The 13,437-nt window shown below is 43.7% G+C and overlaps 2 protein-coding genes across 7 annotated transcripts in view; one reads left to right on the top strand and one right to left on the bottom strand.

Annotated features, from left to right (window-relative positions):
* The window catches only part of LOC117752052 (calpain-5-like), a 26,060-nt gene extending 15,204 nt beyond the window's left edge, over positions 1-10,856 (bottom strand). The window contains exons 1-14 of one of the 5 annotated variants that reach the window (XM_034569184.1): positions 10,776-10,856; positions 8,559-8,896; positions 6,005-6,189; positions 3,938-4,069; positions 3,639-3,850; positions 3,271-3,463; positions 3,002-3,195; positions 2,550-2,627; positions 2,047-2,470; positions 1,854-1,976; positions 1,581-1,777; positions 685-803; positions 389-525; positions 115-312 (exon numbers count right to left, since the gene is read on the bottom strand). In XM_034569184.1, the coding sequence (XP_034425075.1) occupies positions 136-312; positions 389-525; positions 685-803; positions 1,581-1,777; positions 1,854-1,976; positions 2,047-2,470; positions 2,550-2,627; positions 3,002-3,195; positions 3,271-3,463; positions 3,639-3,850; positions 3,938-4,069; positions 6,005-6,169 (2,151 nt within the window). In that variant the 5' untranslated portion in view covers positions 6,170-6,189; positions 8,559-8,896; positions 10,776-10,856 and the 3' untranslated portion in view covers positions 115-135. Of the gene's footprint in view, positions 1-114; positions 313-388; positions 526-684; positions 804-1,561; positions 1,778-1,853; positions 1,977-2,046; positions 2,471-2,549; positions 2,628-3,001; positions 3,196-3,270; positions 3,464-3,638; positions 3,851-3,937; positions 4,070-6,004; positions 6,190-8,026; positions 8,089-8,558; positions 9,123-9,217; positions 9,602-10,131; positions 10,165-10,775 lie in introns of those variants that run through there. The other 4 variants (XM_034569185.1, XM_034569183.1, XM_034569186.1 and 1 more) reach the window with 4 other exon arrangements.
* cnpy4 (canopy FGF signaling regulator 4) lies at positions 10,840-13,437 on the top strand. Of its 2 annotated transcripts, none has more exons than XM_034569232.1 (7): positions 10,840-11,021; positions 11,172-11,298; positions 11,706-11,802; positions 11,957-12,079; positions 12,177-12,294; positions 12,813-13,053; positions 13,093-13,437. In XM_034569232.1, exons 1-6 carry the CDS (start codon positions 10,937-10,939, stop codon positions 12,947-12,949), a joined length of 687 nt encoding a protein of 228 aa, XP_034425123.1. In that variant the 5' UTR covers positions 10,840-10,936; the 3' UTR covers positions 12,950-13,053; positions 13,093-13,437. The 2 variants fall into 2 exon arrangements, with proteins under 2 accessions (XP_034425123.1, XP_034425122.1); XM_034569231.1 differs by having other exon boundaries at positions 12,813-13,057; positions 13,088-13,437.

The following is a 13,437-nucleotide window of genomic DNA, read 5'->3' as shown; positions in this document are numbered from 1 at the left end:
AAGAAAACAACGATGACGACAACAGTAAGATTAATAAATATTATAACAACACACGATAAAACTTATTTTGGCGGCAGGGAAGACGACGGTTGCCATGGCTTGTGATGTAGTTACCAGGGCAACCGGGCGCTGCTGTCACAAGTCTGTGAGGCAGACGCTGGAGGACGTCTCGACGTGGACACAACCTCGGCATCCCGAGCCGGACTGTCCACCTCGCACATCGATCACATGACTCCGAGTCCTCTCAGACTCCGCCGTCTGGAGTCGAGCGACGCCGAGCAGCGAGTCCCACAGCAGACCTCGGCCCCACAACTGCACCCAACAGATGAGGATCGTTAGTGTGTGTTTTTATTGTTAGTGTGTGTGTGTGTGTCAGAAATGTGAATACCTCAATAGAGATGTGTGTGTCGGGGCGTCTCCTGTAGAAGAGGGTTCGCAGGTTGAACTCAGGGTTTCCCTCCGCCTTGAACACCCGCGTCCTGATGACGTCGTTCTCACATCTCACCACGGCATAAACATCTGGAGCTGAGGGGCGTAGACAATATAAAATGGTGTGAGGCCACTGTGACCTTGACCTTTGACCTTTAAGTGAGTGAGTCTAAGGGAACATTCACGTCAAATCTGAAAGGATTCTCTCGACGGCGTTCTTGAGATAAACTGTTTACAGGAGATGTGCTGAGCCACCTGTCTCTTTCGGAGGACTGAGTCCGGACGCCCTGCGGAGATGGACGCTGGTCACCACTGTGGGTTGAGGAAGGAAACACTGGAACAGAGAGGGAGGCGGAAAATCCTCCTTCAATTCCCTGCATGAAGAAAACGGGTTGAAGAGGAACATCTGGCAACAAGTAAAAGAAACGATCGACAATGTGTTCTTTCAAGGTTTTGGGCGGTCATGCACCTTGACGTCGGTGGCCACCCGTCATTAAACCGAACATAGAAGAAGAAGAAGAATGTGTTGATATAAATATAAACTGATTACATTTGTCCATGTGTGGACTCTTCCTTATCTATTTTTCTCTTTTTTCTACATGTAAAAAAATGTAGTGGTACACAAGGATTGTAAGAATGTTACATATCAAATCTACATAAGTACTATTGCAATAAACTATATCATTTAACTACATAAGAGTACATGGTCCTGTATCTATGAAAATTAATATAACATCCCAGTGAAGTAATTTGATGGCATTTTACATTTAGTTACTTCAGACGTGTCGTATAAAATCCTCTAAACCACAGGAAGTCATTTGCATTTCTCACAGTAGGAACGCTGGTGTGCGTGGATCTTATAGATTAACCCGAACCCTCACTACATATTTTGTTTTATAGTGTTTATGCTATTATTGTCATATTGTTTTTTTCAGCTGTTGATATACATTTTCCATGCTTTCATTTTTAAAGCTGCTCCTTAGTTTTTCATGTTTTGTGTGAATTGCATTGTGGGAGATCAATGCTAATCAACAGCAGTCTAAAAAAATCATGGCAGGGTGTATACTGCAGCTGGCCACTAGGGGGTGATCAAGATGTTTTGGCTTCACTTTTATATACAGTCCATTGGGAAAACACACACACACACACACCTGAGACTGACGTGGGAATGGGAGAAGAGTCGTAGCAGGAAGCGTCCGGTTGCGCCCGGCAGGAAGGTGGTGGGCAGCACGACGTAGCGGCCTGTAGCCAGCGTCGCCCTCAGCGTTACGCTGCGGGAGTCCATGTAGACGGAGCTGGCCGCCTGCTCCACCACACACTGCACCCGGCTGCAGCGGTTCACCTCCACCTGGGGACGACACGTTTCGCAGACTTTGAGAAAGCGCGTAAATGTCGATATTTTGGGTCCACGAGCCATCGCTCACCTTCAAGACCTCAAAGCCGATCGGCAGGTTGTCTCCTCCTCCGTCTTTCCTGCGTACCCTCCTGTCCTCCTGCTGCAGACAGATCAGCACCTCCTCCCCTTTGGCTCCGACCTCAAACATAAACTGTCGAGGAAGAAAAAGCCACGTTCATCTCGTATGTTTTCTGCTCTGATTCAAACACTTCCACTGTTACCTGTGGATTGTGCAGGAACGTCTCTCTGTGGTTGATGCACCCTCCACACCGACTCCTTTTGTCCACTTGTGCCGTCCATCCTCCATCCCCCTCTCCACCATCCTCGTCCTCCATCACTTTTTTAGCAGCCCTATCCCGCCTTCCTCCTCTCCGTCCCCCCTGCTGACTCTCCCCGAGCCGGGCCTCCTTCCGGTTCCCGCGCTGCTCGGGCCCTCCGGGTTTCATGTTGTTCTTCCCAGGGGTCAACTCGTAGCTGCTGTGGGAGACGGCGGACGGAGGTGACCCGGGGGTGTTGGGAGCCGGGGCCCACTCCCCGTAGCAGCGGACCTCTCTCCAATGAGAGCTCGGCCACAGCAGAGCTCTCTCCACCAGCCGGCACACGACCACGTCTGTGAAGTAGTGACAGAAATCCTGGAAATCCATCCTGAGCGAGAGGAAAGTTGAATCAAAAATATATACGATAAACGCAAATAAATTTGAAGAAATAGTAAAAACCAAAGTACCAGAACTCCCCAACGTCACGAACTACGAGGCCCATCTTCTCCCTCTCTGCGCGACTCATCTGCTGCCACTGCTGTGACCTGCAGGGGGCGTGCGACACCAGTAAAGTCAAAGGCAGCTGGACAAACACAATGGAAATGACATATGAAAAATACAAGCTGTGTTCCAACTTCTGAAAAGCTTTATGGCTCCGTTTTTGGCCATTTCAAGAGTTTCTCAGAGCTTCATAATGAAAACGGCAGATGTCCCCTTGTAAAACGTTTCCATAGCTATTGTAAAATGTCACAAATTGTCCAAAGAGGTTTCAGTGGCGTTGTAAAATGTTATTAAAAATGTCTGACACTGTTAAATGCCGGGAGAGATTTAATTCCCAGAGCTCCTGCAAAACGTGTAATGTAGCCAGCAGCCTAACATGTGGGAGATGAGGTGCCTGTGGGGTTCACTGTGCCCTCACCTCTGACTCCAGGCACCCGTCCAGTCTGTGGTCCCCCACGGGTTCCTCATACGCACCATGAAGAGTCTGGAGGCCCCGCCCGTCTTCAGCTGCCTCTCCCCCAGCCTCACCTTCTTCACCGCTGTGATCCCGTAAGCGTGTCCTCGCACCAGGCCGCAGTCCAACACCGACTCCACCGTCTCCCCCTCTGCTGGCTGAGAGATGTGACACATTTCAGCCCATCATCCACTTTCTATAAAGTCGTTCATTCTCAGGACAGAAGGCCCTACCCGTATGGAGCAGGTGATGAGGGCTTTGCGTTCGTGGGCCTTGGCTAACGTCTGGAAGAACGTCCTCCTGTGGTCGCTGCCCAGGCCGAGGGCCTCGCGATCCAGACCGAGGGGCTCTGAAACGCCCCCGGTGAAGTCGATCAGGGCCTCGGCAGTGTTTCCTCCCTCCAGGGCCTCATAGCAGCTGTTGAGCCTACGACGGCACAGTGACCCATTAAGTCTTGGCCTCTTCCCTCCAAAGGGGTTTGACTTCAACACCAAGAAGTAGACTAGCAAAATCATGTTCGCACTTATTTTGACAGTTATTTGAATTGTTGCTTGGCAGTTTCTCCGATGTTAAACGACAGTGTCAATGTTTCGCCACTCACTTGGCGTAGGCCTTCTCCAACAGGGCGCTCCAAAACTCTCGTGGTGTAGCCGAGCGGCAGAAGAGCAGCACCCCGTCCCCGCTGACCGGCAGGCGGTCGTCCACGACGACGTCCATCCAACGGCCGAGGCGCCAGAACCGGAAATGGAAGATTCCTGCGTACAAGTCGGTACGTTTGGGGTTCCACTCCTGCTCCACGTGGTCAGGGATGACCTGGGAGATGAGGGAAGACGTGAAGGTTTAAAAAGAGGATAACAAGTGACAAGGGAGGAAAGGAGGAAAAGAAGACTAATACTCAACCTTTTTCCACAGAGATGGCTCAGACGCCAGGCAGGAAATAGCAGCCACCATCCAGCAGTTACCCAGACTGCCTTGGTGCAGGTCCCGAGTGCTGATGCCATCGACAAACAGACGAGGGTCCTTACATATTTCCTGGGTTGGGATGAAAAGAAAGAGAGAAACATCAATATGTGGTTACACAACACACAACACAGTGACATTTCAAGTCTTCCTGAGTGGTTCCTCGGGTAAATCATCCATTTGATCAACTGTCAATATGAAATATATTGATCACGTAGCAGCTCTAGCAGCTCCAGTGGAATGAGCCGTGTGGTTAATGAGTGCAGCAGTTAGCGGTGTCTCAGTGTTTTATGAGGCCTGGGAGCTGATTCAGTGTCAGAGCTCTGCTGAGGAGACAGATCCTGTCAGTGGAGACCTGTTGATCTCAGTTTGGACAGAGTCAGGTAACCGCAGAACTGCTGCCGCACACACACACACACACACACACACACACACACACACACACACACACACACACACACACACACACACACACACATGATACACACACACACATGATACACACACACACACACACACACACGATACACTCCTGGTGGTCATAACCTCTTTCACTGTAACTCTAATCCAGCTCTTAGATGATATTAAGTTCATGTTAAGTGGAGATGAGCAGATGGGGCCACCTAGATTGCGAACTGGACGGAGTTTGGTGTGAGTTTAATGTTGTGTGTGTGTGTGTGTGTGTGTGTGTGTGTGTGTGTGTGTGTGTGTGTGTGTGTGTGTGTGTGTGTGTGTGTGTGTGTGTGTGTGTGTGTTTGTTGTGATGGAGGCAACAGACGTCACACTATCATCCAACTCCCTCTGATAAATGCTGGTAAATACCTGAGTGGAGCATTAGGAACACAAGACCATTAACCCTTTCTCTTCCACCAATTAATGATCACAGACATTTCTAAATATAAATAGACAATTACCTAATTATCAATTAACTAAATTAACTACTTTTTTAGTTAATCCATCCATCAATGTTTCTGCCTCATGTGTGTGTCTCGACTTCGCATTAATTGATTTATTTACCAGGAGCTATTGTCATACACAGCTATAAATAAAGTTTGGAGTCGATAAAACAGAAATAAAAGTCCAAACCAGTAACAAAACAAAGAGCCTCAAGTCCATGAAAAGTCTGGTCACAGCTGGGGAGAACCAGAGACCCTTAAAAGTAAAGCCAAAACGTATTTGATCGCCCCCTGGTGGCTGGCTGCAGCGTAAATCCTGGCTAGTGGGAGGAAGTGGAAACGACTTGACATTTTTTATTTTAAAGAAATGAGCATAAGTGACGATTTTGAAATTTGTAAAATGTGTATCTCTATATCTCGTGATCATAATAAATGTTTATCTTTAGTCCTTTACGAATCTTTTTCTGCATTTCCTCAGAAAATTTTAAACTGTTCTATGAAACGCTTCGTTTCTTCGTAAACAACATGTCGCCTGTTTATCTGCTCTGGACAATAAATAATTTGACCTTGGGTTTTATCTTCTCATTCCACTGTGTTTATTCCAGTATATGACACCATTAAAGGCCACTTGGTTTCGTGTAGCAACAATGAACACTTATACTTATACACAGCCACGCCCATCTAAACACTGTGCTAAAAACATCTGTGCTAAAATATCTGTTGCTGTTGCACAAGTCAATTGTACACACACACACACACACACACACACACACACACACACACACACACACACACACACACACACACACACACACACACACACACACACACACACACACACACAATATAGAGGTCCGTCAGCAGCCTGCTCCACTTGCTCCTGCAGTGCTAAGGTTTCACTCCCTGACGCCTGTCCTATAATAGAAGGTGCTTTAATTAAACTAATCTGATGGAAATGTAACATGCTGAGCGAGACACTGGATTTAGATGTTTAAAATAACTCTGTAGTAGAGGCCTGAACTGCTGCGACAGGAATTTTGTATTTAATGCGTGTCCCCCATCCTTTTATCCCCCATCCTCCCGTTTGTCCCCCCACCTCACACCGACTCACCCTCGGCCTCTTCCAGGTCAGACCCGGCGGGGGCTCCCGTTTGTAGAACAGCGACTGGGCAGTGGCGGGGAAGAGGGGGTCTTTAAAGAGCGCACCCCGACGCAGGCAGTCCCGCCTCAGCTTGTGAAAGCTCTGACCCTGGAAGTCACTCACTCGTTCGGGCATTCTCGTCGAGCGGAGGAGGCCTGAGGAAAGAAATAAATGGAAATGTGACAGGTTTATGGGAAAAAATGACAAATAACTGCAGGGGTCAAATGTGAGCGAGCCGAGCTACTAAACCTCCACTGGTAGAGTCATGTTACACCGACAGAACGTTTAGCAAACTTTTAAGAAGTCTATAAAAACACTGAGTATTTTGGTTGCTTATGATTTGATTCATTAAATTGTCCAGTTGTTTTATGTTTTAAAAGATATTGACTACATGTATTTGAAGGCTTAAAGAGGTCTCTTGTAATTCAACAGGTACACAGGTTATTACTAGAGACTAAAGTACACGTTCAAGGAATAAACCTGAAACTTGTATTTTTGTATACAAATCCATAAAGTGCAAAGATGCTGCAGCACAAAGTTTATCTTTATTACTTAAACTCGTTTAAAAAATAACACAAAATAAATGTATTAAATTAAAATGAACAGGAACAGAGAAGCCTTATACCTAATATTTATATTTGTGAATACAAGTCACTCAGCTTTACAATTAATTTAATCTAATTTGTGCAATAATCATTTTCTATCCATGCAATTTCAATATCATATATGTGCAATGTTGTTACACTTTATGTTAAATGTTTCCTTGTGTTTATATTGTATCTTTACTTATTTATTACTTTTACTGTGTATTATTACTTTGCTGTTGTAACACATTACCCCCATAGTGGGACTAATAAAGGATTTTCTTATTCTGTTAAAACACTTCAGTGGAACATGACAGATATTTCCTCCTACAGTCAATAAAGTAGAATTTTCAGCCACTTCTACACAACTCTATCAAAATCCAACAATGAATATCTGCGTTTACATAGTTTATCTGGGTTGTGTATTTCAGAGGAAGCAGGAGGTCCTACAGGGAGTGTTTGTGTACGTGTGACTATACGAGTGTATGTGTGTTAAGTAGAGGGGATAGGGTGAGGACAGCAGTAAGGTTTAGTCATCAGTGATATGAACTGTGTGTGTGTGTGTGTGTGTGTGTGTGTGTGTGTGTGTGTGTGTGTGTGTGTGTGTGTGTGTGTGTGTCACAGCGGGGTCAGCTCGGGGCCTCACACACACAGATGAGACCCTGCAGGTGCTCGGGTTTGCAGATACCGAACAGATCGGCGTCATCGCTCAACAGAGACGTTTGTCTTATATCACATTTATACAGACGCACACACACAAGCGGCAGGAAAACATCGAACGTAAACATAGATTTCAAATGCATTATTTATCAGTGCATAAGAAATTAATGACTGACAGTATCAGAGCATCGTGTCATGTGGTGGTAGAAGTCTTCACATCTTTTAATTTGGTAAAAGTTGCATCATCACAATGCAGAATTACTGCAGCTTCTGTGCAGTTTTAATTAAACTGATTAATTGATGCATTGCTATGACAATAATGTTGCAGCTACTTTAAATGACTTCACATACAGCTGGGTAGTTGTGAATTGATTCCTGTGCATGTGAACCAATAAAGTCTGATGTTATTCTGTATCATCTTATGAATAAATATGTTTTGTATCATTATTCTCAATCTGCAAAGTATCTCTAGTCACTAAACTTATCAAATAAATAAAGTGGAGTAAAAGTATAATGCTCAAGTATCTCAACATTTTACTTAAGTACATGTACCACATGTCATATTAAAGCAGATATACAGTATCATGTACCACGGACTGTGTCTCAATATTAACGTGAGATTAAAATACAACTCGCAGTTTAGTCAAACATCAATTATCAAGTAATTTAAAAGATCAGAATTTCCATCTTCTAATCATCCACAAGAGATGTTTTTTTAATTTATGCTTTTGAACGAGTTAACACTTAAATTCAATACTTGAAGCAGCAAGATCTGATTAAAACAGACGTAGTGAATGAAAGCCGGCTTCGCTGTTTGTGCAAGAAGAGAAGAAACTTGACCTTTTTTTCCATGTGACTACAAGTTAAATTGGATAAATAGAAACTGAAACAAGTCAGACAGTTTTTTGTAAGTGAAGAATGAACTTTGTATGTTTCTTAAATGATATAAAATAATAAAAGTTTTACTACATGGTTTGCAACGATTGCTTATCTGAAGATTAGACACTAGACACTTGATACAGAGATGGTTGAGTGTGTGTGTGTGTTAGTGTGTGTGTTCGTGTGTGTGTGTTAAATGTGCTATCATCAGTTAATCAGTAAAAGTAATCCAGTCCTCGGCTGGTGTCAAGATTAATCTTTTGTTTACATTTGTAATCATTATCATTTTATCATTTCCAGCCCCAAGAGTTAATACAAATATAAGTAATAATTACATGAATTAGATCTTGATAGTTAAACAGTTATAAACCATTTCTCTAAGTGCAGGTCGAGTGTTTCACCTTTAAGTCAAATTATCCGCTTGCTCTTCCTGAGACGAGACTATTCCTTGATCCCCGGGTGAATAGATCCAGGTTCATATCCTCCTCGGGTCATTGAGGAAATCCTACGATTTGTTCTTTAGACAAAACTGTACATGCTGTGTTTGTGAGAAGACGTCATCATGTGTCCACTCATGTCCTCCCGCTGTTCTCTGGCTCCGAGTCAGCTGTCAGGAACCGGCTGTCTGCGTCCACAGCAACGTCTCCTCCTCCCTCTTCTTCTTCTTCTTTCCTCTGAATCGGTCAGGAGCGGTCGATTCATTTCCACCAGGCACTCATTTAATCTCTGTGTTCAGGAACTGGATATTAAAAAAGAAAAAATCAATCGATGAAATGCAATTAAATAAAAAGTACATTCATAACAACAGCTCTGTGATGCTGCTGGAGAAAAGTGAAGCTTGATGTGAGCGCTGCTGGAAGTTCCCTGACCCCAGCTCTTATGACTCTGTGTGTGTGTTAGTGTGTGTGTGTGTGTGTCCCTGTGCAGGACAGGGTGACACTGCCGCTGTGTAACTCTACCTCCCTCCACACAGACAATAGACAGACCCCACGTGACTTAACCCTCATCCGAAGCCGTGGAAACCCTCCCAGCACTAAAACACAACACTTAGTGCACTTACTCTTCAGTTTCAGACACTGAATCCTCTGACACCTGCTTGTGTGCACACCGCTCTGCTACTGGAGAACATCACCTAATGGGTTTTCCAGGAGTGTGTTGTTGTGTCCTCTTCTCCTCTGGTTGGTGGACGTGCACATTCTCCTCTCTCCTCGTGTTAATGTGGCCTCTGTGACTCCTCTCTCCTCATTTCCTCCCTTATCTCTTCTCCTCTTCCCTCCTCTCTTCTCCTCTTCCCTCCTCTCTTCTCCTCTTCCCTCCTTTCTTCTCCCCCGCACACACACAGACTCCTGGTGTGTCTGTTGCTGTCGACTTTGTTGCCCCTGACACCCGAGAAACCAGGAGGCGAGCGGCGTCTATTTTAACCGCTTCACTGCCAAAGATCAGGCTAATTATTCCCCATTCTGTGGGTTGCACGGTCCTCCTGAAACAGCTGAACCAGAAAGTGTGTTTGTGTTGATAACATTACAATTGGTTCATTAATAAAACAATGATCCACTTATATATATATGTGGCTCTCGTATTAAGGGTTTTATGTTATCATTTAGTATTGCTCTTATTTATTATTATAATTGAAATTGTTACATTAACAGGCCTCATCATTTATAATTCAACAGCTCCGGGAAGAGGCCTTGGAGGTTGTGAGAAATTTTAACTTAAAATTTGAACCAGGAGAAACTAAAACTCTTGCTGCCCCACTGAGTCTGTGGACTTTTAAACCTTCTCTTGTTTTATTGTACTTCTTTATTTAGTCCTTCTATGATGATATTTTAACCAGTTTTAATGAGGGACTTTGTGTTTTTTTACATTCACAGTCGCTGCATGCCTGTGCCCCTCATTCAGAGTGCTGGGTTTTAACCCCAACCTAACTTTAACCATGACTTATTTATACATAACCCTTCACATCTTACCAGTGACCTTAACCAGGACCTCAGAGATGAGGTTCTGCCTCATTAGGGCTGGACTGTTGGTCCCCAGGTTCACTGGCCCTGACAAGGTCGGTGTTGATGCTATCAACGCACTGTAAATTAAAAACAACTTCATCAATATGAAGACACATGCAAATACTGAGAACGACATTGGAAATGTTTCTGGTGGAAACAAAAAAGTGATGAACCTGCTGTAGTTCGATGCTTTGTGAAGTTATTGAAGTCTGCTGCTCCTCAGCGGTGATGAAACTTCATTTCCACACCCTTGTTGTTCATCGGTTTGGATTCTTCAATGGCCATTTTCATAGATGTTCAATACATACAAGTATACAGTTTTACAGACTTCTTCTTTCTCCTGTGAGGTGACAGAGTTGGACAAATGTTTTCATAATAAATATAACATATGAACATATTAAAACATTTCGTTGAATCTGTTTTGTCGTATTGAATACATTTATATAGATTATACAATATAAAAACAATCTACAGTACATACTACTAATAATAATCTTTTTACGAATAATATTTGAACATGTCTGAAAAACTATTCTAAACAATAGTCCAGATAAATTAAAGATGGTTTTAAGACTCGTAGAAAGTAAAAACATTAAATTATGGGAGATATTTATTTACCTTTTGAGAGACTTCTGAGTTCGACTTGCCTTCGCTCGACTTTCTCTCCTGGGATCCGAACAGCTGGCTTCGTTTGCGCATGCGCAGTGAGGCATGTCGATGTGGCCGCTGCAGAGTTAAACTTCCACTTCACTCGAGCGTTTCTACAACAAACCGCCGCCATGAAACTTTTTATTGTGACTTTACTTTGTGTCTGCGGCTTCGTCACAGCGAGCGACGACGACAGGCTGCCGAACAAATGCGAAGGTAAAGAGGAGGAGGAGGAGGAGGAGGAAGAGGAGGAGGAAGAAGCTAGCTGCTGTGATGCTAACTGTTTACAGATGGAGGTGTCCTGAAATCTGCCTGTAAAGTTTTAAACAAGTTGTGTTGTTTTTGTGTTGTTTGTGTGTGTGTCAGTGTGTAAGTTTCTGACGGTGGAGCTGCAGGATGCTCTGCAGAAATCAAGCCGATCCAAGGAGGTGCTGGAGCTGGGAGAGGTGCTGGGCACAGGGAGGAGGAGGAGGAAGATTAAATACAACACGTCGTGAGTTCCAGGTTTTTCTTCCACTTCTTCTTTTAAATGCAAATTCAATATGTTTTTACGTTACTTAAAATCTGTTCTCTTGTATTAATTACATTCTAACATGATTTATATTCTAAACATGTTTTTATCTATCAATATTGCATGTAAAGCACTTTGAGCTGTATTTCTAGCATGAAAGGTGCTTTACAAATACAGTTATAATTGTTTATAATACTGTAAAGTTATTATACAGTTTATAGTTATCATTACAATGAGTTATTATTACTTTTATTGTGTTATTTGGTCCCTAATACTGTTTCTTCTATCATGAGAACAGCATCAGGGAGTGAAACCAGCCGGTGGTCCTGTAGAGTGTGTGTTTGTGTGAGAGCGACCAACCACCATTAAAACCTGTGTTTGGATTTCAGGGAGACTCGTCTGACTGAGGCGGTCGACGACATATGCGAGCGCATCCTGCAGTACAGCGTTCACGCAGAGCGGCCCGGCAGCCTCCGATACGCCAAGGTGAAGTTCCTCTGGAGTTCTAAAGGTTCCCTTGTTGGAATAAAACCAAATGAGGGCACAGGAAAAGAAAACAAATTTGCTTTTTAATAGATTCAATGTTTTTTTCATCAGTTGTAAATATCTAATTTTAATTTGTGTCACAAACTGACTGCAGGGTGCCAGTCAGACCATGACGACTCTGAAGAACCTGGTCCAGAAAGGAGTTAAGGTGGAGCTGGGTCTGCCGTTCGAGCTGTGGGACGAGCCGTCGGTGGAGGTGTCCGACATGAAGAAACAGGTCGAGTTGTGTTTGTCCTGTTGTCAGGTGGACGGGTGAGAAATAGAAATACAGTGTATACTGATACGGGGGAACGTGTGTGTTGCGTGTCGTGCAGTGTGAGAGGATGCTGGAGCAGTTTGAGGACGTGGTGGAGGACTGGTACTTCCACCATCAGGACCAGAGACTGGAGAACTTCCTCTGTGAGACCCACGTCCTCAAGACATCAGAGCAGGGTAGGAGACACAGAGAGAGAGAGTGGGTCCAGCTTGTTGATTGTTTTGTGGTCACTTCAGCTTGGAAACTCGTAAGCTACAAGAACTTATGTTTTAAACTTTGAAGTAATTTCAAGTCTAAGGAATCAACACGTCTCTGATTAGTCATTGGGAATTAGAGGGAATTGGAAACAGAGGTCTGTAATGATAAAGTTTATTAAAAGATATTCTGCAAGTTGAGTGAACTTAATATGAACCATCAAAACAGTGAAGAAATAGAAGTTGCAGCTGTTTGTTGTTCAGATGTAAGCAGGATAATTTGCCTAAACTGACGTGGTATTTAGGCCGTGGACAAAAATCAGGTGAACAATGGTTTGAAGGAACCATTTAGTTCCCTGGACTAAAAGTTCCGGGTACTTTTGGACAAAAAGTGACTTGAATTTGCTGAAACCTCCTCCTCCTCTTCCTCACCACATTGTTCTCTCTCTCTCTCTCTCTCTCTCTCTCTCTCTCTCTCTCTCTCTCTCTCTCTCTCTCAGAATGTCTAAGCGAGATGTGGAAAGGAGACGTGGGGAAAAAACGAGGGACAGAGGAGGCGGAGAGCGACAGCGCCGAAGAGGAGGAAGAAGCGAATGACGGAAAGGAGGAGGAGGGAAAGACACACGAGGAACTGTGAGGAAAGCATTTTCGAAAAGGGCAAATGCAGAAGACAACACAAAACCTCAGCTTCGGAATCTGGCAGGAAATCAACGGACAGAAACTGAAATTATGTGGAGAGACATGTTTTCAGATTAATTCCAGTGTATTTACACTGTTTCAGCTTTTTAAACATTTGAGTGAAAGGTTTGAGATTTAATCTCAGCACCGTCTCTGTTGCCAAATCATGTTCTAGTTTACATTGAGAGTTACAGTGTGAGATGATGCTTTATACAATTAACACTAAAATCCTGTTATTTTTATATAACTGGCGTCTGCCTTTTTATAAACTGTTGCACCTTTTTAAAACACTCAAATATTTGGATGAAGGTTTGAAGCCCTGAGCCTAAAACATCTGTTACAACCGTCTCCATGCAAACTTTATACGGTACATAGGAACTTTTTTAAAAGATCTTTAAATGCAATATGTACAGTTTTTCATGTTGAATAAAATGCTTTTTATATTAA

The sequence above is a fragment of the Hippoglossus hippoglossus genome, chromosome 18, assembly GCF_009819705.1.
Source record: "Hippoglossus hippoglossus isolate fHipHip1 chromosome 18, fHipHip1.pri, whole genome shotgun sequence".
NCBI lineage: Eukaryota > Metazoa > Chordata > Actinopteri > Pleuronectiformes > Pleuronectidae > Hippoglossus > Hippoglossus hippoglossus.
The sequence above is the reverse complement of the archived record's forward strand: the minus strand, read 5'-3'. Positions and strand labels throughout refer to the sequence as shown.

Coding starts and splice junctions, on each gene's coding strand:
- cnpy4 (XM_034569232.1), top strand. CDS start 10,937: ATGAAACTTTTTATTGTGACTTTACTTTGTGTCTGCGGCTTCGTCACA. Junction 11,022..11,171: donor GCTGCCGAACAAATGCGAAG/GTAAAGAGGAGG, acceptor TGTGTGTGTCAG/TGTGTAAGTTTCTGACGGTG. Junction 11,803..11,956: donor GCAGCCTCCGATACGCCAAG/GTGAAGTTCCTC, acceptor AACTGACTGCAG/GGTGCCAGTCAGACCATGAC.